The sequence below is a fragment of the Mytilus edulis genome, chromosome 1 (assembly GCF_963676685.1).
Source record: "Mytilus edulis chromosome 1, xbMytEdul2.2, whole genome shotgun sequence".
Classification (NCBI taxonomy): domain Eukaryota; kingdom Metazoa; phylum Mollusca; class Bivalvia; order Mytilida; family Mytilidae; genus Mytilus; species Mytilus edulis.
In genome coordinates, this window is record NC_092344.1 from 14,162,278 (window position 1) to 14,190,010 (window position 27,733).

The 27,733-nt window shown below is 30.3% G+C and overlaps 1 protein-coding gene across 2 annotated transcripts in view; it reads right to left on the bottom strand.

The window, feature by feature from the left end:
* Positions 1–24,566, bottom strand: part of LOC139524656 (mannan-binding lectin serine protease 1-like) — a 123,302-nt gene extending 98,736 nt beyond the window's left edge. For both annotated transcript variants that reach the window (XM_071319632.1, XM_071319641.1), the window contains exons 1-2: positions 24,448–24,566; positions 10,231–10,399 (exon numbers count right to left, since the gene is read on the bottom strand). In XM_071319632.1, coding sequence (XP_071175733.1) covers positions 10,231–10,399; positions 24,448–24,511 — 233 coding nt within the window. In that variant the 5' untranslated portion in view covers positions 24,512–24,566. The remainder of the gene's footprint in view (positions 1–10,230; positions 10,400–24,447) is intronic.
* Positions 24,567–27,733: the final 3,167 nt, after the last annotated feature.

Sequence of the window (27,733 nt, forward strand, 5' to 3'; positions counted from 1 at the left end):
TATTTAATACTCTACACAGCCAAACATTGGTGAATGTATTGTACTGTATACAACAGCGGAGTCGACAAATTTGTTATCTTCATATTAAGATTTATCAACAATATGTGTATGATATATTGTGATCAATTCTATTTACTTATTTTTTTTAATTTTGGGTGCGAACCAAGCAAAACGTTCCCAGACATGAAAAAAAATCAAGATGTCAGGATTATGTGAAAGGAGACTGCGAAAATTTAACATATGTTCAAAGCCTTTAAAGAAAACATTTCGTTTTTGCCTTTGACCATCGCAGCAATATTCGAAATAGACGATTTGGCGTCATACCATTGATATAAATATCCATTCAATCACACTTTACCAGAAAACGAAGCATCGATGTAGAATTGGCTTGCGGTTGCTACCAAATACAGCAACAAGTTATTAGATTTTGCTATAAATATATATTGTATCAATGTAACAAGATTATGAAATGATGTCAATCTAACTGCTTGCAACATAACGTAGATACATCGTGTGATGTGAAGTTCTGTTAAGAAAAGTATTCGCTCTAAGAATGAATATCTAGTAGCAAAGATCACGATTGAACAGTCCATTAATAAAACAAAATGAAGCTTATTGCTTCTAAAATAAAACGTCTGACCTGAAGATGTTATTGTATAAAACGAAAATAGTAAAACAGTCTGAACATTGCTAATGTCGATACTTTATCATCTATACATATGATGTGTATAAAATGTAAGTTTGTTCAAATTAAAATTTGTACATGGTTTTTGTACAAGTTTTAAGTCTTTTGACACATAGCTTCTTGCAACAAGTGATACAAGTTTATCTTCTAAAATGTATCAGTTGAATGTCTTAAATGCAATTGTATATACTTTAACTAACCATTTAGTGCTATTGTTTTTTTTCCTGGAACATGAATTGAGGATACCTGAATGGTTTAAATTCTAATTTGTTTTTTTCTCCTTATACCAAAATCATATCCATTAAAAGACGTTTTGTGTTTTTATAACGTTTTTGTATCAATGCTCAGTATTAGACTGTATCATGTAGTTGTAAAAATATGACAGAAATATGTGAAACAAAAGACTGTGTTAAGCGGTTCATAAAACACTGATAACTTGTGCAAAAAATATGTATAAATTATAATTTGTATAACATTACAACTTGTACACAACATATACAAGACGTAAAAAGCTTCGAATATGTCCTGACAGATTACCAAAAAATTTCATGTATATAGTACTATAAACGTTTCTTGTACTACCTGGGACAGAACAGGTAAGTATAGTAGTCCCAGGTACTGCATAGTATTTTTGTTTATATCACGTTTCGATTTTAAGTTGAAAGTACTTAACATTAACGTATAATTAACTATTTAAATAGCTCACTAATGGTATGATGCCTTCATGGCAAAACACGCTTAATATGTCTACGCATCCTGTCTGGCACCTTCTGGAGTAAATTCGATTCCCTCATTTTTTTTGTTTAACATGATTTGGTATTTTCTAAATAGATTAATGAAATTTGGACATGGGTAAACCCCCGTTGTCTCTTATTTTTATTTTATTAGTTTTCAGACAAATTTCTTCTCGTTTCCTTTACTATAGGAATATATTCATAGACAGAGCATATGTTTATTTTTTAAATTAAAACATGACTTCATATGTCAGTGAAATGTACTGTAACCTCAGTTAAATTTATTTGTTTTGTCTTATCACTCATATACATGCCTAAATACTATTAATTAAGTCCTAATTCTTTCCACAAATTGTTATTATTATTATTTCAACTCTGTTGAGGATGATCGTGCATCTACTACACATGTTTATTTATTGGAAAGAATGTCACATGCAAAAGCACTTTTAAAAATATACCTCTGCTACAATCATCTTCTATATTTTATTACACTTGTCGTTTTGAAATCATACATTTCTTTAGGAATATCATAGTATACTAACGAATTAAGCATTTGTCTTTGAAATTCTACAATTTAACGATATATGAAAAATTCTGCACTATAAATACTAATATTATGATCCATAAGCAAACAGTAAAGATATATTTACGTCGAATACAACTTACAACCTCAACAAAAATGTATGGGTCTATTCCAGCGTTTTACAATGCTCATCTTAAAATGTTTGTCAATTAAACGAAAGAACAATCATAACAATACTGAATCAAAATGATCATGTGAAATGAAAGGTGATAAAAATAAACAATTTCCTATCAAAACGTTATATCGTGCAATTAACTGTTTTATCTATTAAGACTTGAAAGATATTATCTAATTAATAGAACAATCAAAATATTTGCTTTTTCTTGACGTAATTTGATTGTTTATATTCCTGTTTCTGGATAATATTACGCAATCATTGCATTACAATTTTATGGATTTATCTTGTAGTTTATTTAGCAACATTGTTAATAGTTCAATTTTTGCATTTTTAGTTGCGCACTTGAAGCCATTTATTCTTTTACTTCCTTATTTCTCTATATTATGGCGTCATTAACTATTGTTAACCTTTCAAAACAGAACATTACATGCAATAGACGCGTATCATGGTAAAACCAATTACTGTTATGTTTTTCATTATCAACAATTCCAACATCACCGGTTATTATCAAAAGAGTCGACCAAATCAGTGACACGGTATTCACTGTTTATTTACAAGTTTGCGTGTTCGATATATTAACTAGGTTAATTTAGTGAATTTAATCAGGGGTATCGTCTGTAGTAGTTTATGGCTGTCATAATTCCAAGCCTTAAGTCAGCACACAAGATAACAGATATTTGTAACATGAATAAAGTATAAAAAAAATACCGAACTCCGAGGGAAATTTGAAACGGGGAGTCCACAATCAAATGACAAAATCAAAAGCTTAAATGTATCAAGGGCAAAACACTATCCAAATTATGCCAAGAAACTAATTTCCTGTAGACTGCAACATTTTATTGTCAGCATAAGAAAAACAAAGGTTTCGCTCGTCAACTATCGGTTCATAAAATACAAATATATCCGTATATCTTAACAGTTCGTTTCAAAATCTAAGGACCCAAACTTCCTTATTTCTAAATTAAAAATTGTTAAATCCACAAATTCTAATAATTGTGATATTTTCAAATAGTTTAAGTAAGGAAATTGATGATGAATTAAACTTGCTGTAATATCCTACTGATTGGATGTTCAAAGACTGAAAACTTTAATTACGACTTTTTCTTGTTGTCGTAGTTTAAACCTTTTATTGCTTTTTAAGTCGACTTATTATTGAATTTAAGTTATATAACTGGAAGAAGCTCTATTGAAATATGTTGAAATAATGAAATCACAAATCTGACAGTTCTACAGAAACGGAAATTGAAAAATAAAAATGTTGAGTTAAAAACAATGTTTGATAGCCACTAGAAATTATACCCCAACAAGTTGTTTTGATAAAATTTAATAAATTGATAATGCGCCCCCGAAAAAAGAAACACAATAACTTAAGATTTGAATACAATTCCGAATACAAATTTATTCAAGGCATAGATAACCTTAGTCGTACAATGTATATTGCACAACTTTTCAGAATTTTTGGTCCTGAATGCTCTTTAAACTTTATACTTGTTTGGTCTCTAACAATTTTGATCTGAGCGTCACTAATGTGTCTTAACTAGAATAAATCAAACCAAGATTGAAACACATTTTTTGATGTTTTAAACTATATGTAATGTAGAATAAATCAAGTTCTGAGTTTTACCTCGGAATCAGTGCTTACCAGTTACTTAAAACAAAATATACTAAACTCCATGGAAAAAGAATATAACAAGTAATAAGAGCACAATATCACAATGAACTAACAATTATAGGTTGAAAATATACTAAGACAATTAAAAATAACAATATAAAAAGCAATTGAGATAATCAACAACGCCAGTATCTACCTCTACTAAAAAAAGAAAAGCAGTGCAGGTTTGATGTATGGTAAATGGTTTGTGATGTATTTTTCAAGTGATCGACCTTCACAGGCTATAGATTTTTCATATTAACAATTCTGTCCCGCGGGTATCAAAAGTCCGCAATAAACAAAATCAATTTAAATAACAATTCAACATCATTGAGTACACAAAACAATATTGATAAAAATTATCCCATTAGGTACCTAATAAATAAACAGAATTCAAATAAAATAGTTTGTTTGTTATAAAATAATGACAAGTAAATGGTGATGTAATTTACTTATTTACATATTTTCATATTTTGTTAATTATTGTACCAAGAGCATGTGATAAATTTTCAAGTTATTCATAAAATGGATTGTTAACTAGTTTGATAATAGTGATATATTATGTAAATAGTTCTATATGATTGAACCTATGTCACAACCAGGATTTAATAGATAAATAGATAACACATGTAGATTTGGACTCAAAATACGTCAAATAAATATCTTTTTATAAAACTTTGGTGAAAACGAAAAGTGGTACTGTCAACAAAATCAGAATAGGGTATCTTTTTTTTTTAAATAAGATACTTCATGTTTACGAAGTTTTATTTTAAATCTGACTTTAAAAAAAGATGTTAGATATGAAAGTTAGCAACATATAAGTCTTTGAATTAGTAACTCGCGTTTCGGTAGTATAAAATCCTTCAGTGGCGCTCGGATAAAAGGCTAAAAGCCAAATCAAGCACAAAGTAGAAGTTCATAGCAAGACAAAAATGTGGCAAAATTAGTACCTATATTAAATGATATACTAAGGGAGACAGAAATAGTGGAAGGTATGAAACATTTTCCTTGTTTTATTAAACGTGCATTGAAAAATCTGAAAGAAACTTGGAGGAATCCAATTATTTAAGTATAAACATATATTTAAAAGACTTGTTGATTCAGTGAACACTGAACATTATATTAATGTATACTATATGCAATAAACGCTAATGTACTATCTTAATCCTTTAAGTTTATATGAATTGTTCATTGTAGATTTCAGCCACACGTAAGCTTTTTATGTCGGCTATCATCTTGAATAAAACAATAATAAGGGGAACCTTAAATAATAGCGCAAAAAATCAACAAGGCAAGCTCTTCAAATAGGAACATGTAAGGATGACCGAAGTTCTCGATATTTTCCTAATTCAAGATGTTGTCCTTGAATGAAGATTTTACGACTTTGTGCGTTTTGGGTTGAAAATGTTTAGATAAAACCAAAACGATACCGGCAAAATTGATAAACAAAATAAAATAAAGATCTACAAGTATCGCAATATGAATTGAATTGTCAATCGTCTCCTTACAGTTTTAACTTTTTACTTCATTTCAACAATTATCTTTAAAACTTTAAAGAATAGCAAAAATGATCAGACATTACCAACTGTACACACCCATATATACTTTATAAAGCCTACAAAGTCTTGAAAATAATTCATAAAAACAAAATGGAACTAGATGTATTTTACTGTGTGTAAATATTGCAAAAATCCATAAAAGCAAAAATTTGATCTATAGATAGCAAAGTAGTTTCCGACTTGTAAATACCAAAAAAATCACGAAAAGCAAACTACAAAACATAAGAATCGTATATATATTTTTGTATCCACCTTTCAACATTGTGTCTTAAAACGTTTGATCTTTAAAAGTAAACCAGATTTTTAATTGTTCGACAAACAAAGTGCTGGCATACAAACCGACAAACATAATGACAGCGTTTGTACTGTGTGATAAACAATTGTGGTCATGACTTTTTTATGATCTGATGCATGCTGTTTTTGTGAGGTGAAAAGTAATATGTTTTGCAAAAAAACGCCATTCTAGAGGTCCATGTATCTTTTGATTATTTTACTGCTATCTTTTCTCTTTTGTTTTTTTGTACATCGAAATCAACAGTTACTTACTTCTAGAAAGAAAAAATGTTTGAACAAGAACTTACCGTTAGATGTCTAAATGGAACAAAAATGAATATAAAATTAACCATCAGTGTCAACCAACGACGTACAACAACATGAACAACAATATTACAATGTAAATAAACTCATCATAGATACCAGGATTGAACATTTGTATTTTCGACAGACACGCGTTTCGTCTACAAAAGACTACGCTCGAATCAAAATAAGTTAAAAAGGCCAAATGAAGAACAAAATTAAAAAGCATTGAGGACCAAAGAGGGACGAAATATACCACAGGGACACAGGGACAGTTAAAAGTTCCTAAACATTTTGCCAAATACATGTATAGCTATGGTCAATAAAAGTAGATTGTGATAACGCTTACCCAATTAAGTCTGTGGGAAACGGAATATAGCTACTGGATTTGACGAAAATGGTTCACTTAAATCATTCAACGTAACAAATAAATCAATTTACTTAGTCCGTGTTCACTCTGAGGCTTAAACAAGTATGAAACAAGTTTAATTGAAATTTTGAACATTGATTATAAATAAATACCGCGTTTATTCTGGAAACACTCGCCAACAGTACAATTAACTATGAAACGCTATTGATTTGCTTTTATTTCAAAGATGTAAACAATACGACTTGTGTGAACAAAACACGTTTCACATGGGCAGTGTGAACGCGGACGAAATATACGTACTTGAAAAGTTAGCAATTCAAATTTTGAAAATATACATTATAATCCAAACTCAAATAGTTATCAAAGGTACCAGGCTTATAGTTTTATACGCCATACGCTTGTTTCGTCTACATAAGACTCATCAGTGACGCTCAGAATCATATAGTTTGTAGGCCAAACAAAAACAAAGTTAAAGAGTATTGATGACCCAAAATTGCTAAAATTTGTTCCAAATACGGCTAAGGTTACATATGCCTAGTTCCTGAAATGTTTGAAATAGTATGCGTAATTTTGATCAAGATTACATTTAACCATTATCAATATGGCATAAAAGAGGGACGAAAGATACCAGAGGGACAGTCAAACTCATAAATCGAAAACAAACTGACAACGCCATGGCTAAAAATGAAAAGGACAAACAGACAAACAATAGTAAGGTTGTCATTTATTATACAAGGAGACGTTAACTTTACTTCCAATTTTCAAATGAGTATTAACATTTATACCGAACTCCAATGTAATTCACAAAAGAGAAAATTCTATTAAACCAGACAAAATCGAGTGTTACACTGAATCAACAAACGGAAAGAATAGAAAACATCTGTAATATTCCTGACAATAGAACAGTATTTTTAGAATAAAATGGTTAAATCTATTTGTAACTACCTAAACCTTTCAATTTTATAACAAAGATTACAGTATTAAAACTTTTTTTTATTTCTGAACAGCGTATATAGGTGCTAAAACTTTTTTTTTTTTATTAAATACATGTATGTTTAAAATATCCGACATCTATGTATTTGACAGTATATTTTTGTATAATAACATGCACTTAATGTTCGATAATGTATAGTCATTATAAGTAGTATAAGTAGTAAGTAATAATAGCAGTGATCAAATATAGAACGTGCCATCCTTACTTCGTAATTTTTTGGGGATTTTAACCCTTTTGATTTGAGCGCCACTGATTAGACTATAGTAGACAAAATGTATATTCGAGAAAAAAAAAGACATAATCCTTGTAACTTGTGTAAGTTTTTGTTATCATTGGTCTTGCGTTTTTTTAAAACAACAAATACTTATTAAATGGTTTTTAATGCAAATATATATATATATTTAAAAACAAAAAGTGTGCCGTCAAATTGCAACTAGATATATGTTATGTTATAAATTCGAGTGTTGCACCATGTGTTAAGACAGCTAGAAGATTTCACGCCTAGCGATGGTATACACGTTAGGCGTGAAAAAAACTATTTGTTTATATGTTTTATTTATAGATAATTGATGATATGATAAAAAGTTTTATTGATAATAGAAATGCGTGATGTGTCCAAGAGTATCAAAGCCAAGGCCAGCAATGGGTCTTCAACATAACGAGGAAATATCGCACCCGGAGTCAAGATTCAGCTGACCCGTAAACTAACATGTGTATTAGTTAAGTGGAAATGGACGTCACATTAAACACCGAAACATAAAAATGAACTAAAACTAAAAGCAAACACGACTACAAAATGCCATAGGCTCCTGACTTTGGACAGGCGCAAAAATGCGTCGGGGTGAAGCATGTTTTGTAAGATCTCGACCTTCCTCTAGACCTTTAGCCAATGTAGAATAAGCAAATACTCAGAAATACAATTATTAAAAATATGTTTAAAAGACGTTTCGAGTCCGATGTCATTAAAAAGTATCAGAAGAAATAAAGGAAAATGACAAAGATACATAAATTACAAATCCCTATAAACAGTTACTGGCAAGCCAGCTCCAGACTTCAATCAATCTGACTGAAAAATTATGTCTTGGTCATATGAAAATCGAGTACAATCCCTCTTGTTAGGGATTTAGTATCACACCATCATAAAAGTTTTTAAGAAAAGCTTAACCCGTATCGTAAATACATCGCTATTATTGTTTATATGTACTATTGTTTTTATTTAATAATTCTTGTACTAGTCTCTTATTTTTGCGTTTCGACAACTACAAAATTATATGGTTTTGAATTATTGAGGAATATTTCAAAAACAACAAATAGTGTCCTGCGAAATTGGATCTAGAAATCGGTTACTTTATAAGCCTATATTTTATTTGTTGTTTAATAACAAAAATAAAAAACGATATCCATTAACCGAAATATCGATTTGGTTATTAATCATTATACATCATAATGTATTTCGCGGCTTTTATGTCGCTGTAGCACGTGTCAATTCAGTTTTGTTTCTTTCCTCCTAAAGATGTACAAAATAATTAATGATATAAATGAAAATCGTATGTACTATGATGCTTTCAAAAAACGAATTTAATGTACTCATCCCTATTCTATTAAGTGTATTCTTTTGGGATCATTATTGCTTAATTTAACTTACATGAAGGATCAAAACACCAATATCTAAAGCAATCGGAGTTCATTGATACATTAACGTCTTTCAACTGCCCACATGGCATTAGTCTGTCAAACGTTTGTGATTATATCTTACAAGTGTTAAATTTGTTACATTAGCAACAGCTTCTTGCACACCCACAAAACATTTGACCACGATATGTCTTTTAAAATTGTGTACAATTTATTTTTGCTAGAGGAAGGCTGTTGCATATAGTCACATTTTGCAATTTACATACCCATCTAAGGCTAATATGAAATCAAAGTTAATGACGTCACAGAGACACGCCAAACTTGATACTTTACAAATTTTAATGATTGAAAACAATACACTTTTCTGATATTATAAATACCTACTTGCTTGCGTTTGTAAATTCAAAGTTAATTCCTGGTGACTAACTGAAAAATGATAGTTTATCAGTCTATAAATGACTCGTAATTCTCTCGATGTATTGGTGTGTTTCGACTGATTTTGATGATAATTAGACGATTTTCTCCCGATTTTTTTAATTGACTATAGAAAATATGATTTGATGTCTAAAAGTAAATTCACTTTTCCCTTTAATTTCATGTAAAGTTGAACCCTATTATCCTTGATGTGATGATTTACACAATAAAAAATTCCGTTTTGTTTTAATACTAGCAATAGTATGTTTCCTTGAAAACGAATAAATGTAATTATCTCATGATATTATCAGCAAAATACAAATTGGCACGTATGTAATCCGTGAGAAAGCACAAAAACGTCAAACTTTTTCATAAAATGATTGGTTTTATTAGAACGATTTTCGATACAAAATGTTTACGATCTTGATCGCAAATTAGAAATTCTTCTATAAGCTTTTCATATAATAAGTGAATGTGTTACAACTTTTGAGCAAACACGCGTATATAAAAAAAAGTAATACTGTAGGATAATGATAAAACTGAATGTATATGAACATTTTGTATTGAATTAAATTATCACTGCAATGATTAAAAGTACAATATTAAAAATGCTTATATCCAATGAAAGTTTAAATCGGAAAATACCCTATTTTATGGGGAAAAATCAAAAGCAAAACATTTCAAACGAATGGAAAATAACTGTCATATTCCAGACTTGAAACATTTACCTATGTAGAAAAGGGTGATTTAAACTTCTCACTTGTATGATACTCTCATGGAATTCTATCGTATATTGAAAACAAAGTGTAATTTATTGAAAACAAAGTGTTTGAGCAAATAAACAGAAGAAATATGTTATAATGCCAAAAATTGGGATATAGATCAGTTTCAACTTTCCGACTCTCTCTACTTACATACATCCGGGGGATTCTTCTACAGAAAAATCTGTTGATGTTAAAATAATGCTGCTATTTCTGCTACTTTTTATTTCCCATCGACAAAAACTGTTAGACTGATAGGTGTTGTTTATCAATGGTGGAGATATATACCCTGAAGACTGTTGAAGAATACCGCCACATATTTCTAAAAAAAATTAAACATAAAATATTATGTAGTAAAGTCAATCAGTAAAACACATATTTAAAGGCTATCACAGACCGATCACAGATATACTTTTACCGTGTGTTTGGTGCAGTATTTAATTAATTGCTTGACTATGATTTACTATATTTGGAATTCCAATAATTGGTTTCAAGCAACACCGCAGATTTATTATTTATCTCAAGGGTGCATAATTTCATGGTTCAAATTAAATTCGATATACTTGTAGTGTTTTGTTCAGCTTAAACAATTTGTGATAGCATCAAACATGTACTCTGGTATGATCAGCGATATTCCAGTAATGTAAGACTTTATGGCTCTAATCAAATTCGATATACTTGCAGTGTTGTGTTCAGCTTAACTAACAAAACATGTTATACTCTGGTATGATCAACGATAGTCAAACAATTTTTAACTTTCGTAAATATTACGTTAAGGCTGTCCAGAACAGAGCTATTATAAAGGAGGAGACGATCTAAGTTGGTCTTGTGTCGAATCTGTTTTGCGATATTTCAAGTATAAGATATGTAATAAGTTCATTCTATGATGTTAAAAACTAAACGGCAAACGTTGTAACTAACAGTGACATCGGCTGGAGACCAAATAGTATAAAACACTTCTATTTATAAATGAATAATAAAAATTAACACTAGAAGTCACTCCTTATTCTTCGTACAATGGCATGTGTATGATATATAAACTCATGATATTAAATGTTAGTTTTGCAGACTACTCTCTAAATATGTCTGAGAATGTATTATGTTAAACACGTGGCGATAATTTATTAAACTATGAATCTTAATACCAATAATCATATTAGTATTCCATAAATAATTATAATTAAGAATATTATGTTCTTAATCTTCTTTCTTTTGAGTGTTTTTATACATATTAAAAATCGTACACTATTTGTAAATAACTGGATTGTAAGTCATGGAGGAAACAAAGTAAAACATGATGATGTTTTTGCAGTTAATTAAAGAACAGGCATTATAATTGCAATGACATAGCCTTTGCTTTTAAATAAAACATTTTTTTTTATTTAACCGTGCTGAATAGATCAGAAATGGTGGTTTAGGAATTCACAACTCTAAATAAAGTATATGCATCAAATGTATTCCTATCAATTTGTGTTATACCTTAATCATTGAGCATCAAGGAATAAATACTCATATTATAACTTTTGGAGATTCTCAGTGAGGGTCCAAGTTTTGTTGTCTATTTTTTATGACATAACTTGGTACCTTTTTATAGGCACCTTAGAATTAGATTTTGAACATAAAAGTAACACATTGCCATCGAGGGACGAAAGATACCAGAGGGACAGTATAGAGACTTATTCGTATATTCCAATACATTTGTGACGCTATGGAAAGTAAAACTGGAAGAAGAAGGAGAAGAACATAAAAGTGATGTATGTAACAAGACTATTGAGAAAATCAAACGAGGAGCATAGATTGAAGAAAAGAACCGAAAAGCTGAAGATTATTAGTTCCTTGAAAAAAAAAGTAAAATCACAAAAATACTGAACTTAGAGGAAAATCAATTCGAAAAGACATAATCACATGGCAAAATCAAATAACAAAACGCATAAAAAGCGAATGGACAAGAACTGTCATATTCCTGATTTGGTACAGGCATTTTCAAATGTAGAAAATGGTGGATTAAACCTGGTTTTATAGCGCTAACCCTCTCACTTTGATGACAGTCTCATCAAATTCCGTTATATTTACAATGATGCGGTAACTAAACAGACACAATAAATAAAATAGTCAAAATATGGGTACATCAACATAATTGTTATACGGTGTTCATAATTTGAAACGTTGACTGATATGGCAAGAAGTAACATTAGAACTTGATGAATTTGATTTTTTTACGAAAATGTCTTATGTAAGCATTCAAAAAGAATTTATATTTATCTGTCTGTAGAGTTGTTGAATGACAAAATTCTCAATTAAAAATTCTAACACTGCGAGGAATTTGAGGATGAAACTCTACAGACAGATAAATATAAATTCTTTTTGAATGCTTACATAAGACATTAACGTAAAAAAAATCAAATTCATCAAGTTCTAATGTTACCTCTTTCCATATCAGTTACATTTCAGTGAGAAGCAGATCAAAAGAAATAGAAAGCCAAACAAGTATAAGATTGAAGAGCAACGAGGACCCAAAATTCCAAAAAGTTGAGCACAATACGGCTATGTCTAGAATAAAAAAAAATCCTTAGTATTTTGAATCCTAAGTATTTCGAGTATTTCACATAAAACACTTTAATTTAGAAATTAGGAATAATAATTTAATAATAGTAGTCACTCCTAATTCTCCGTAGAAATACACGCGTATACTGTAAAAACTAATGATATCAAATGCTTGTTTAAATATAGACTATGCTTTAAATATGTCTGAAAATGTGTTATGTTAAACACGTGTTGATGCCTTTAATAAAACAATGAATATTTATACCGATAATTCTATTACTATTCCATAAATGATATTTCAATATCTATAATTAAATATATTATGTTCTTAATCTCCTTTAGTTTGGGTGTGTTAATACATATTATAAAGTATATACTATTTGTAAATAACTGGATTGTAAGTCATACATGAAACAGAGTTAAAAATAATAATGTGGTTAAGGTGTTTACATGTTTATATAAAGTATATACATCAAATGTTTTCTTTGGCCGAGTGGTCTAAGTAGTTACTACTGAAATCACTAGCCAGTCACACTGAGGTTGTGAGTTCGATGTCCGCTCGTGCGGGTGCACTCGACTTTAATCTTAATTGACTAGGATTGTCAGTTTTCCTATGGAAGGTCGGTGGTTTTCTGCGGGCACCCCGGCTTCCTCCACCAATAAAAATAGGCCGCCACGAAATAGCATAAACGCGGTGTTTAAAAGTGGCGTTGAAACATAAAAAATCAAATCAAATCAAATTATTCCTATTAATTTGTGTTATACCTTTATTCTTGAGCATCAAGAAATGAATACTCATATATCATATTTTTTTCAGATTCTCAGTGAGGGTCCATTTTTCTGTTTTGAAATACGATTTGCATTTTTACAATTGTAATCGATGTGCGACAAAAACGACTCATTATACAGCAGGTCTCTTATACCCAATTCTAATTCTAGGGTCCTCTCTATTTTCTCAATTAAGATTGAAGCCTATGTACATATTGAATTATACTGCAAATTAACAACGTAATGTTTCAGTAATTTTATGTCTTATGTTTATGATGTTACTTTGTACATTTGTATTGGTGACTCAGATATAGATTTTAAACATAAAAGTAACACAACTCAAAGTAAAGAGACTTTATATTATATCTAAATACATTTTGGTGCCGTGTTCTCATGAGAAGTTAATTGTAAGTGGTAAGAGCAGGACACTATAGAATAACTATTTGAAGAATTCAAATAGAGAAAAATATTCTACGAGTGACGGAACAACACATTCACGAATACACGTAGCGCATGAGTTAATTAGCAGTATTGTTCGGTCACGAGTTGAATATTTGTCGATATTTGAATTCTTTATTTAGTTATTTTTTTTTTTATTACATTGGCTAATGGCTAATGGCTTTTTTAAAGGAAATTAATGTAAAACATATAAGGAACTATATTTTTTTTTGTCCGCCGTTATCGATGTCTTGACAACGCCTATTCTTGTATGACGTCAGAGAGTGAAATAACCACGTTATTTCACATGTGGAATTATCGGTTTGTATTTAACTGGGAAATCAATGTAATTCATTGCAACCAATGTAATAAAGTGATATAACAAGAGATGTGACAGAAGCAGATTAGGAGCAGGATTTGATGATTGAAGAAAGTACCAAAGTGTTAGAAACACTTTCACAAAAGCTGAAGAATAGTAGTTCCTTGGTTAAAGAAATTCTCATTTGAACAAAGGACGAGGATGATAAGGATGAAATTCTACAGACAGATGAGTATAAATTATTACTGAATACTAAAATAAGACACTTGCGTAAAAGAAATGTTCAAATTAAGCAAGTCATAATTTTCAACTTGCCTCATCAGTCACAGTTACAAAAAATATTTACCGACAACAACTTCTTTTTAAACAAACGCCAATGAAAGAGACTACCCGCAAACACGAGATAAATTTGACAACCGCCAGAAACAAAGCAAAAATTCGTCAGTCATACTTTATCTAAGCCTTAATTGTAAATAAATACGGAACGTCATAAAACGCTGAAGTTACCGCCACAAGTTTCAATTTGTCTGTAATACAATCCCGTATTAGCGTATTACTCAAAACCACCATAGCATCCGTTTGAAATGAGCGTCAAGGAATGAATACTTATATATTATTTGATGAATAAACAATGCGTTCCTTCGGGAAGGAGAAATTAGCTTAACATATTTAAAACTAGACATAAAGGCAGTACATGTATTTACAAAAGTGATTCATCTTTCTGCATTTTGGAAATACACGCACTAAAGATCGACACTTACCGAATGCAAGAATATACGATGAGCCTATAGAAGGAGAAACAATACCCATTTACCTTTTAGTAGTTAAACAATATCAACTCCGATAACAAATAATTGTGGAAATGATACCCGAGATTGCAGACATCTTAAATGATTACAATAAGCACATCTAATAAAAAATAACAACAATTTTAGTGTATTTTTGTAGATAGAATAGATCTTTAATGAAATTTCATACCATTATAAGAACTAAGGACCCTACAACTGTTAAATCTAAACTTAGTTACTTGTTGTCTGGTCCAATATCACCATATTTGAATCGTAAATCGGGAGCTATAAGAATGTTTATCATTTGACCAATCATGAAATAAAGAAAATAATTATGAAGTGTTTTAGAAATTGGAGGCACTAGGACTTGTCGACGCAGAACAGGAAGATGAAAATATCGACTTTATAAAGAGGGACGAAAGATACCAAAAGACAGTCAAACTCATAAATCTAAAACAAACTGACAACGCCATGGCTAAAAATGAAAAAGACAAACAAACAACAGCACACAACATAGAAAACTAAAGAATAAACAACACGAACCCCACCAAAAAACTAGGGGTGATCTCAGGTGCTCCGGAAGGGTAAGCAGATTTTGCTCCACATGCGGCACCCGTCGTGTTGCTTATGTGATAACAAATCCGGTAAACAATCTTATTCGGTAGGTCACATTCAGGAAAGGGAAGGGGATTGTAGTTACGACGTAAGGAACATATCCGATATCATTTGTGATACGGTTATTCCATAACGGTCAACCAACTCGTGATGTCGTCCGTAAAATTTACGAAGGGATGATTTCAACTTCACCATTTGGAACTCTTGGTTTAATAGCTTCCTTGTGAGCAGCAAGTATGTACTAGAAAATAGCCATCCTAACATTGGACATTGGTACAACATCACTACAAATAAAAAAAACTGTCAAAATCAGTTGGAAACGTCTCGACTGGTCAGGTTAGCACTCAGCACAATAACAACAACTAACATATATACAAAAGTACTGATTTAAAACAACTAGCAAATTCTGATATAGAATGACATTACAAATGATGAATAAATTGTGTTTTTTTTTCAGACCTAAGTATCAATTAATACAAACGCAACGCATTAAGTGTTCACATCATAAATAGTCTGAGAACAACATGACCCTGTGTATTCTCAAAATATCGCTACACGGTTTCAATATGATGTGAAATCATTATTGTGCAGCAATTCATATTAAGTTATGTTGTAATTCATCAAAATCAACATTAATTTTAATATCGATAGAATACAACATTTAAAGAAATTATTACAGTGTTACAACTTTTCATTTTTATGTAAGAACATTATTTCTAAACATAAAATAAGAAGCTGTGGTATGATTGAGACAACTCCTCACACGAAAAAGAAGAAATTAACAACTATAGGTCACCGTACAGCATTCAATGTTTTATGATAAGAATTACAATCTTTCTTATTCTTTTTTTCATCATGATGGAATTCATTTGTCATAAAAAGGGACAACAGCGTTCCTTAGATCAGTCAGCATGCATTTTAGTATATTAAAGCATACAGATCAATCAGATAGGTATTGTGTTCACTGTGGTGAACCAAATCATAATTGAAAATAAAAAAACTATAGACATGGTAGAAAGGTTCTATGCCACTCTTGCAACAATTTTGGTCAGAAAGAAAAATTCTGTGAATTTTATAATTAGGGTGATTGCAAAGAAGACAAAGCCCTACACAATCAAATTTTTAAAAATTCTTTTGAAATTTAAACCACATACTGTGGATTCATTATTATTCGTTGGATACCAATTTTCGTGGATTTCGTGGGCACAGTCAAACCACGAAATTAAATATTCAATGAATGATAATTTTTCTATAGGTATGTATGCAGACTTCAGCAAGACCACGAAATTAAATATCAGTGAATATGCAAGTTTTTCTTAATCCACGAAAATTGGTACCCACGAAAATAAATGAATCCACAGCATGTCAATAAAATTGAGAATGGAAATGGGGAATGTGTCAAAGAGACAACAACCCGACCAAATAAAAAACAACAGCAGAGGGTCACCAACAGGTCTTCCATGTAGCGAGAAATTCCCGCACCCGGAGGCGTCCTTCAGCTGGCCCCTAAACAAATATATACTAGTCCAGTGATAATGAACGCCATACTAATTTCCAAATTGTACACAAGAAACTAAAATTAAAATAATACAAGACTAACAAAGGCCAGAGGCTCCTGACTTGGGACAGGCGCAAAAATGCGGCGGGGTTAAACATGTTTGTGAGATCTCAACCCTCCCCCTATACCTCTAACCAATGTAGAAAAGTAAACGCATAACAATACGCACATTAAAATTCAGTTCAAGAGAAGTCCGAGTCTGATGTCAGAAGATGTAACCAAAGAAAATAAACAAAATGACAATAATACATAAATAACAACAGACTACTAGCAGTTAACTGACATGCCAGCTCCAGACTTCAATTAAACTGACTGAAAGATTATGATTTCATCATATGAACATCAGGCACAATCCTTCCCGTTAGGGGTTTAGTATCATACCATCATAACATATATGAGAAGAACATAACCCGTGTCATGCCAACAACTGTTTTTAGAATAAATGTGTTTAGTTCCGATGCAAAGACCTTATCAGTGACTCAATATTAACGCCAAAATATGCAATCTTTAATGACTTGACAACAGTATCGTAATTATATCCCTTCTTAATAAGTCTATTCAAAGGTTTTGTAAGTTTCTGAGGTGAATACTGACACCTTTGTGCTTTATAAAAAATATTTCCATAAAAAATTGGATGCGAAATACCTGAACGTATTAGAAGTCTGCATGTTGAGCTATATTTACGAATGATGTCTTTATACCGATGATAAAATTTAGTAAATGTTTTGACTAGTTTGTGATATCGAAAACCCTGGTGTAATAATTTTTCAGTAATACATAAATGTAATAATATTTCCTGCACATGTCTCTATTGTATTAAGGATTTACTTTATTAGAAAATAGAAACCTGCTGTTCAAAATATTTTTACCAATTATCTAAGCATAATGATGTAATTAATAACTCTGATAAAATGACATCAGCATTAAATCAATTTGATACAACCTCTCAGCAGGTACCAGACCTATCCCTATCTTTGCCATCTCAAGTTTCTCAAGACATAATGTACAAAATAAATACTTTTGTAATACAAGTCACTGAGGACACTAAGGATTTGTCGACGCAGAACAGGAAGATGAAAATATCGACTTTATAAGTATGTACTAGAAAATAGCCATCCTAACATTGGACATTGGTACAACATCACTACAAATAATAAACTGTCAAAATCAGTTGGAAACGTCTCGACTGGTCAGGTTAGCACTCAGCACAATAACAACAACTACCATAGATACAAAGGTACTGATTTAAAACAACTAGCAAACTCTGATATAGAATGACATTACAAATGATGAATAAATTGTGGTTTTTTCAGACCTAAGTATCAATTAATACAAACGCAACGCATTAAGTGTTCACATCATAAATAGTCTGAGAACAACATGACCCTGTGTATTCTCAAAATATCGCTACACGGTTTCAATATGATGTGAAATCATTATTGTGCAGCAATTCGTATTAAGTTATGTTGTAATTCATCAAAAACAACATTAATTTTAGTATCGATAGAATACAACATTTAAAGAAATTATTACAGTGTTACAACTTTTCATTTTTATGTAAGAACATTATTTCTAAACATAAAATAAGAAGCTGTGGTATGATTGAGACAACTCCTCACACGAAAAAGAAGAAATTAACAACTATAGGTCACTGTACAGCATTCAATGTTTTATGATAAGAATTACAATCTTTCTTATTTTTTTTTTTTCATCATGTTGGAATTCATTTGTCATAAAAAGGGACAACAGCGTTCCTTAGATCAGTCAGCATGCATTTTAGTATATTAAAGCATACAGATCAATCAGATAGGTATTGTGTTCACTGTGGTGAACCAAATCATAATTGAAAATCAAAAAACTGTAGACATGGTAGAAAGGTTCTATGCCACTCTTGTAATAATTTTGGTCAGAAAGAAAAATTCTGTGAATTTTATAATTAGGGTGATGGCAAAGAAGACAAAGTCCTACACAATCAAATTTTGAAACATTCTTTTGAAATTTTAAACCACATGTGTCAAGAATGTAATAATATTTCCTGCACATGTCTCTATTGTATTAAGGATTTACTTTATTAGAAAATAGAAACCTGCTGTTCAAAATATTTTTACCAATTATCTAAGCATAAGGATGTAATTAATAACTCTGATAAAATGACATCAGCATTAAATCAATTTGATACAACCTCTCAGCAGGTACCAGACCTATCCCTATCTTTGCCATCTCAAGTTTCTCAAGACATAATGTACAAAATAAATACTTTTGTAATACAAGTCACTGAGGACACTAGGATTTGTCGACGCAGAACAGGAAGATGAAAATATCGACTTTATAAGTATGTACTAGAAAATAGCCATCCTAACATTGGACATTGGTACAACATCACTACAAATAATAAACTGTCAAAATCAGTTGGAAACGTCTCAACTGGTCAGGTTAGCACTCAGCACAATAACAACAACTAACATAGATACAAAAGTACTGATTTGAAACAACTAGCAATTCTGATATAGAATGACATTACAAATGATGAATAAATTGTGGTTTTTTTCAGACCTAAGTATCAATTAATACAAACGCAACGCATTAAGTGTTCACATCATAAATAGTCTGAGAAAAACATGACCCTGTGTATTCTCAAAATATCGCTACACGGTTTCAATATGATGTGAAATCATTATTGTGCAGCAATTCGTATTAAGTTATGTTGTAATTCATCAAAAACAACATTAATTTTAGTATCGATAGAATACAACATTTAAAGAAATTATTACAGTGTTACAACTTTTCATATTTATGTAAGAACATTATTTCTAAACATAAAATAAGAAGCTGTGGTATGATTGAGACCACTCCTCACACGAAAAAGAAGAAATTAACAACTATAGGTCACCGTACAGCATTCAATGTTTTATGATAAGAATTACAATCTTTCTTATTCTTTTTTTCATCATGATGGAATTCATTTGTCATAAAAAGGGACAACAGCGTTCCTTAGATCAGTCAGCATGCATTTTAGCATATTAAAGCATACAGATCAATCAGATAGGTATTGTGTTCACAGTGGTGGACCAAATCATAATTGAAAATAAAAAAAACTGTAGACATGGTAGAAAGGTTCTATGCCACTCTTGCAACAATTTTGGTCAGAAAGAAAAATTCTGTGAATTTTATAATTAGGGTGATTTCAAAGAAGACAAAGCCCTACACAATCAAATTTTGAAAAATTATTTTGAAATTTTAAACCACATATGTCAAGAATGTAATAATATTTTCTGCACATGTCTCTATTGTATTAAGGATTTACTTTATTAGAAAATAGAAACCTGCTGTTCAAAATATTTTTACCAATTATCTAAACATAAGGATGTAATTAATAACTCTGATAAAATGACATCAGCATTAAATCAATTTGATACAACCTCTCAGCAGGTACCAGACCTATCCCTATCTTTGCCTCTCAAGTTTCTCAAGACATAATGTACAAAATAAATACTTTTGTAATACAAGTCACTGAGGACACTTTTAGTATTGAGGATTTTCTTATATTTTTATTTACTTGTTATATAATATGTGTATCATGTTTATGTGTTATTGGCAATACTTATCTTATTGATAAGGATACAGAAAATGATGATCTTGTAACATATGGATTTAACAAATGCAAAGGTCTTAAAATATGTTCACACAATGTGAATAGACTGGAATGCAAGTTTGATGGGATTAGATACTATCTAAATGTCCACTCCGAATCCCCCAGATATAATTGGTTATTGTGAAACTTTTTTGGGTAAAAATACTTCTGATAGAGAAATAGATATACTTGGGTATATTTTACAAAGGAAAGATAGACTAACCGCTGGTGGGGTGGCTGGGCTGTCTATTTAACAGAAATCACCTCCACTATGTGGTTTGAAGTTAAACCCAGCTATAAGTCACTAATTGGTTGGATAGATAAATTTGAGGATGAGATTAAGATTGCAATGAAATATAATTCAGATGTAATCCTTATAGGAGATTTTAACATAATTTTTTTACAAGCTAATAAAATATCACAAAGATGGTTAACTGCTCTAGAAACTTATAACTTTCAACAGGTAATTAAGGAACCAACTAGAGTAACAAATGAATCAAAAACTTAAATTGACCATATATATGTCACCAGTTTAAGCATGGTTTAAGAGGCTCATGTTTCTAAATATTCTATTAGTGATCACTATCCAATATGTATGACAAGACAAGAAAATTGTATGATAAAAAACATTCTCATTCAACAATCACTTATAGAAATTTTAAGACTTTTAATTGGAAAAATTATTTAATTTATAAAGTCACCTTTTCAACATATTGAATTTGAAAATGACCCATCTGTTTGTATTGAAATGTGGTACAACATTTTTAATAACATTTTAAATAAACATGCCCCTATTGTGAAAAGAGGGTACAAAAAGACAGACAGCCTGAGTGGTACAATAGAGAAATCTCATATGCAAGAAAAATGAGAGATAAATATCACTCACTGGGAATGTGGGCTGAATATAGGTTCTGGAGAAACAGAACAAATCATATCATTGATACATCTAAACAGATATATTATAATGATAAGATAAAGACTCAAAAGATTCTAAAACCCTATGGAAATGTATTCACAGCATCAATCCATGTAATCCATCAAAACCACATGAACTTATTACAACTGGAGACCATAAAACAACCGATCATAAAGAAATTGCTAATACGTTCAATAATTATTTCACCTAATGTGTTGGAAAATTAAGACATAGTAGGGCACCAAGCAACTCAAATTTCAATACTCTGACAAACTATATACAAAAAACATTCTTGAAAAAAAGGCATGATAAATTCAACAGTCCTCCAGTAAAAGTTTCAGAACTATTTGCTGAAATAACTAAACTAGATGTTAAAACATCTTCTGGTTCTAACAATAAAGGTCCAAAGATTTTAAAACTTAGTGCTCCTTTCATAGCATCTTCTTTAACTTACATTTTTAATCGAATGATTGATACTGGTATTTATCCATCTGTTTTAAAAAATGCCAAAGTAGCTCCAATTTTCAAATCTGGTGAAATAATGTAGCTAGCAATTACAGACCAATATCTGTTTTGCCAACATTATCAACATTAATTGAGAGACATGTATTTAAACATCTGTATAAATATTTGACAAGTTTGATATTTTACACCCTTCCCAGTCTGGTTTTAGACCCAACCATTCATGTCAAACTGCCATCATTAATATTATTGATAAATGGCTACATGAAATGAAGAATGGAAATATCAATTTGGCAGTCCTCTTTGATTTTAAGAAAGCTTTTGATGTTGTTGATCATGAAATTCTATGTAAACAACTTCTAATTTGTGGCTTCCATGAAGATACTGTTGACTGCAAAAGAACACAGCAAGTCCATATAAATAATCAGTTTTCTGATAAAAAGTTTATAAATTTTGGTGTTCCACAGGGCTCAATACTTGGTCCCATTTTGTTTGTTTTGTTCATTAATGACCTTCCATTACACATGAAAAACTGCCATACAGACTTGTATGCTGATGACACAACTATACATACATCAGGAAAGACTATTGGTGATATGAAATTAAAAGTACATGATGATCTCCAATGTGTTGAAAAATGGTGTCATGAAAATAGCATGTTCATAAATTCAGATAAGACGAAATTTATGATTATAGGTAAAAGACAAAAGCTGCGTTTAAATCAAGCAGAATCAGTTCTAACTATTGAGAATAATATTCTTCAAAAATCATCAATTCAAAAATGTTTAGGTGTTAGAATTGACTATAATCTGTCATGGACAGGCCATATTAATTACTTATGTTCATCAATTTCATCTAGACTTTTTTTACTCTAAAAAAAATCAACCTCAAGTACAAGCTCATTAAAAAAAGATTTAAAAAATTACTTGATGGAACATTAAGAAGCTGCGCGTTTTTTGAATGCATAATAATTTTCACACACTTACTCAAACTTATGATATTGTTGATGCCAATACTATACATGGCATATATGAATCTGTAACTTTTACCTGTTTTGAAAATTGTATATAATAAAATTAACGGTACCAATTTTTCTTGCACCAGATGCGCATTTCGACAATACATGTCTCTTCAGTGATGCTCGTGGCCAAAATATTTGAAATTCAAAGCTTATATAAAAGATGAAGAGCTATAATCTAAAAGGTCCAAAAAGTATAGCCAAATCAGTGAAAGGAATATAATAATAGTATATATTTCATAACAATTTTTTATTTCATTATTCATGTATGTGTGTCTGTTTGATATTTTGTAATTGTTTGTTATATTTCATTGTATTTCATGAGGGCCTCAGGATTATTATTATTATTATTATTATTATTATTATTATTATTATTATTATTATTATTATTATTATTATTATTATTATTATTATTATTATTATTATTATTATTATTATTATTATTATTATATTATTATTATATTATCATTATTATTATATTATTATTATTAATGAGCAAAAACCATACCACATAGTTGGCTATAACAGTCCCGGAAATGACAAATGTAAAATAATTTAAACGAATTTCTATCATAGTCATTTATAAGTGGTAATGTTGGAAGTAGATTATATAAGATGGAGCATTGTGGTCAAGCTGGTCTTGTAGTTTCAAAGGAAAAAATAGTTTGTGAAAAGGATAGCGAAATACCGAACTCCAAAGTAAATTCAAAAAGGTGATATCTATAAAAAATGACAAAATAAAAAGTTATCAATCAACGGAAGTGGTAAAAAGTCAATGACGGGCAAGTGACGAAATATCTGACAATGGTGCTTATTATTGATCCATGTTTCTTGTTATCTTTAAGTATTTTAAAATATACATATTTTGTTTGTATGTTCAATGTTGATGGATTAATCTTTATCATGTAAAACTTGGAATGTAAATAATTATATATAAAAGCCGATAAAAACAATCAACAATATTAGAATTTTCTCTTTCGGAAGTACATACAGTGGTACTATTAATGTAAACAAGTGTCTATAAAAAATACCGATCCAAATGACAAATTAAAAAGGAGGAGGTTCATAAATATTGACATTATAAAACCCTATCAATCATTGGAACAAATAGAAACTACTCAAAGGTATAATTACGTGGACATTATCAAAGTGACAACGTCCAAGTCTGAGAATAACAGAAGGATAGTAAATTTTTCTTATGTTGTTCATGTAAGAATTTGATAAAGTTTTGGAAAGTATTACATATATATTTAAATGTTCGTTTTAAATTAATACCAACAATTTAAATAATCTAATTAATTTGTCCCACTAACCTGCATGAATGTACATTAATTTGATAACGATAACAAAAGTCCTCATTACACAAATGTTGGCCATTACTAAATTAAATGAATTTGTACAAAACCATCAGCATAAAATCCGGAAATGGAATACTATAATAGTACTTAATACAAGTATGTTAACTCTTTATAAGTATTCTAATTGGATTTTATCATTTGTATAATCAAACATCAAACAAGTGACATACCATATTAATTTAATGTAATAAGGATTGAAACTTCTGCTGCAATGTTTAAATGCAAGATATATTTTTGTCATTTTAAGACAAATGAAGGACGAACATACCTTTTTGCAGATAATGGATAAGGCAACAAGTCTCATTAGTTTCACTTGATAAATCAATGAGTGAAATTCCAATAGAGATATCAGACATTCATTCCTCTGGAAAAACTGGAACACTAGGTGATTACATATACTTCAATCCCGACTAGTTAATCGCACATTAAAAAAGATTTATGACAGCCAAATCCAGTTTTGAATAACTTTGGACCTCGTAGTTTCATTGAAGGTCCTCAATAGTATCGAAAGGACGGTTTTAAGATATTACCAATGCATAGAGAATTCACACTTTTGCTTAATCTTATAAACTCTTATGAAAAAATGACAAAAATGTGATTTTGTTCATTTATAAATCTGTTACTAGTATCGTATATTTATATATATATATATATATTTTTTTTTGTCGGGTTGTTGTCTCGTTGACATATTCCCCATTTCCAGTCTCAATTTTATTGATTTCAATAAACTATCCATTGATCTGTGTTTGACAGAATTAGCATTTGTAATATATTGTTATATATTATTTATAAGTAAATATTTCATCAAGGATAGACCAGAATACCTAAAAGATATTTTGGGAAATTGAATTTTGGGTAAGGAAGTAAGAAGTTTCTTTAAACAGAATTTGGTAATAAGGGATATGAATTTCTGTCTGAAACATATCTAAACTTGCCAGTAAGATATAATCGGGCATTCTTTTTGATCCACTTAAATGTCATCGCAAATTTGTGACATTTTATAATCTGTGCAAATGTTATAAAAAAAGAAATCTTGAACAATAAGGATTTTGTTTACACAGTAAGAGGTTCCCTTGAACAGCTCTTTGAAATGAGGGATATAAATGTCGGTTTACTAACATGGGCAACAGGTGTGAAACAAAATCTGCTTACCCTTCCGGAGCACATGCGAATGAGATAAACCCACATTTTTGATGGGGTTTGTGTTAATCGGTCGTTAGTTTTGTATTTTGTGTTTTGTTTTATTTGTCTGTTCGTCTTTTTTTTTTATTGAAACCATGGCGTTGTCAGTATATTTTTATATTATGATTTTGAATGTCACTCTAGTGTCTATCGCCTCTAATTTACTAGTTCAATTCTTCGAAAAATTAGCGAAAATGTCTGTTTGTAGTATTATTATATGAGCTCTCTTATGTAGTTTTAAGATCATATTCATGATTTATGCGTTGTTCAGTTTTTAATTTGTACAACTTTCAAGATTTCCGGAAATCAGAATGATAAAGAATTCACCTTACAACAGGTTGACCACACTGAAGGGAATATTTAATTTTCTCGAATTCTTTAATTGTTCAACCCTTTCTGAACCAATGGTTTATAAAAATCAATCAACGAGTAGTAGCCGATGATCAAAGTAGATGATTTACTAAGTAAAATTGTCATAACATAGTGGCGAAAGATACCAGGGGGACATTCAAACTCACAAATCGAAAAAAAACTGACAAAGTCATGGCTTAACAAGCAAATAGATATTTACCAGATCTCTGGATGAATCTAAATGTGTTAGCAGGTGCTAGAGAAATTAAAAACTTTATATTTGTATGACGTTGAAATCCGAAATCTGGAAGGCACTCACGAAGGATTTTCATTTATCAAAAATTAAATGTATTTGATTATCATTGTCATCATAAGAGAAATAGATACTTTTTGATAATAAGTGAGTCGAAGATAATCAACTTTTTCAAATCTTGATAGTTAAATTATGGATATAAAGTGTCCTCGCCGAGAAAAATAACTAGATTTTATATCTTGTTTGAATACATCCGATACATCGCTGGTACCAGTGTATGAATCTATTTATTTATCTGAATAATCAAATAGAATTTTTATTTATTAAGTACCCAAATGAATCGCATACATTTGAATTTTCTCAGAAAATAGATGAAATGAACATTTTATTCTGGGTGTGTACATTTACTCTCAGAATCTTTTTGTAAACGTAAATCATTAATATCTCCAATAAGGTCCCATTCAGTCATATAGCTTCTTCAAATTAAAAACAGAATGGGTTTAACCATTCCGAATGGTGGTAAATCGAGAAAGGCACTTATTCATACTAAAATCGGGTTTTATGCGACTGTCATAAAAATGAGAGATTTAGCTAGCTTTTAAACCAGGTTTAATCCACCATTTTCTACACAAGAAAATGCCTGTTCGAAATCAGATATATGACAGTTATTATCCGTTCGTGTGCTGCTTTTTTTAGTTTTTGATTTTGTCATTTGATTAAGACCTTTCCGTTTTCAATGTTCCTCGGAGTTTGTTATTTTTGTTATTTCACGTTTAATGACAATTTCATATTGGTTTTTCTTCTGTCTAACTGTCTACGTATCAATATGTTACTATTTTTGTTTTTAACGTTTGACTACTCATCCTTTAGAAGTTCTGTAGCACTTGAACAATTAAAATCTTAGTACCAAGGAACTTATAGATTATTTTGTTTTTATCATTATATATGGATGGTAACGTCCTCTAGAAAGATAATGGTATTAACAGATTTATTAATGGAAATTTTGCAGTTCAATTGACAATTGTCATTACATATATCTACAGGAGTTATTTTGGTATATACGTAAATATCATTCATACTTTTGCGGTGTTCTGTTTGTAGCATTATTATATGAGCTCTCTTAAGTAGTTTTAAGATCATATTCATGATTTATGCGTTGTTCAGTTTTTAATTTGTACAACTTTCAAGATTTCTGGAAATCAGAATGATAAAGAATTATCCTTACAACAGGTTGACCACACTGAAGGGAATATTTAATTTTCTCTTATTCTTTAATTGTTCAACCCTTTCTGAACCATTGGTTTATAAAAATCAATCAACGAGTAGTAGCCGATGATCAAAGTAGATGATTTACTAAGTAAAATGGTCATAACATAGTGGCGAAAGATACCAGAGGGACATTCAAACTCATAAATCGAAAAAAAAACTGACAAAGTCATGGCTTAACAAGCAAAT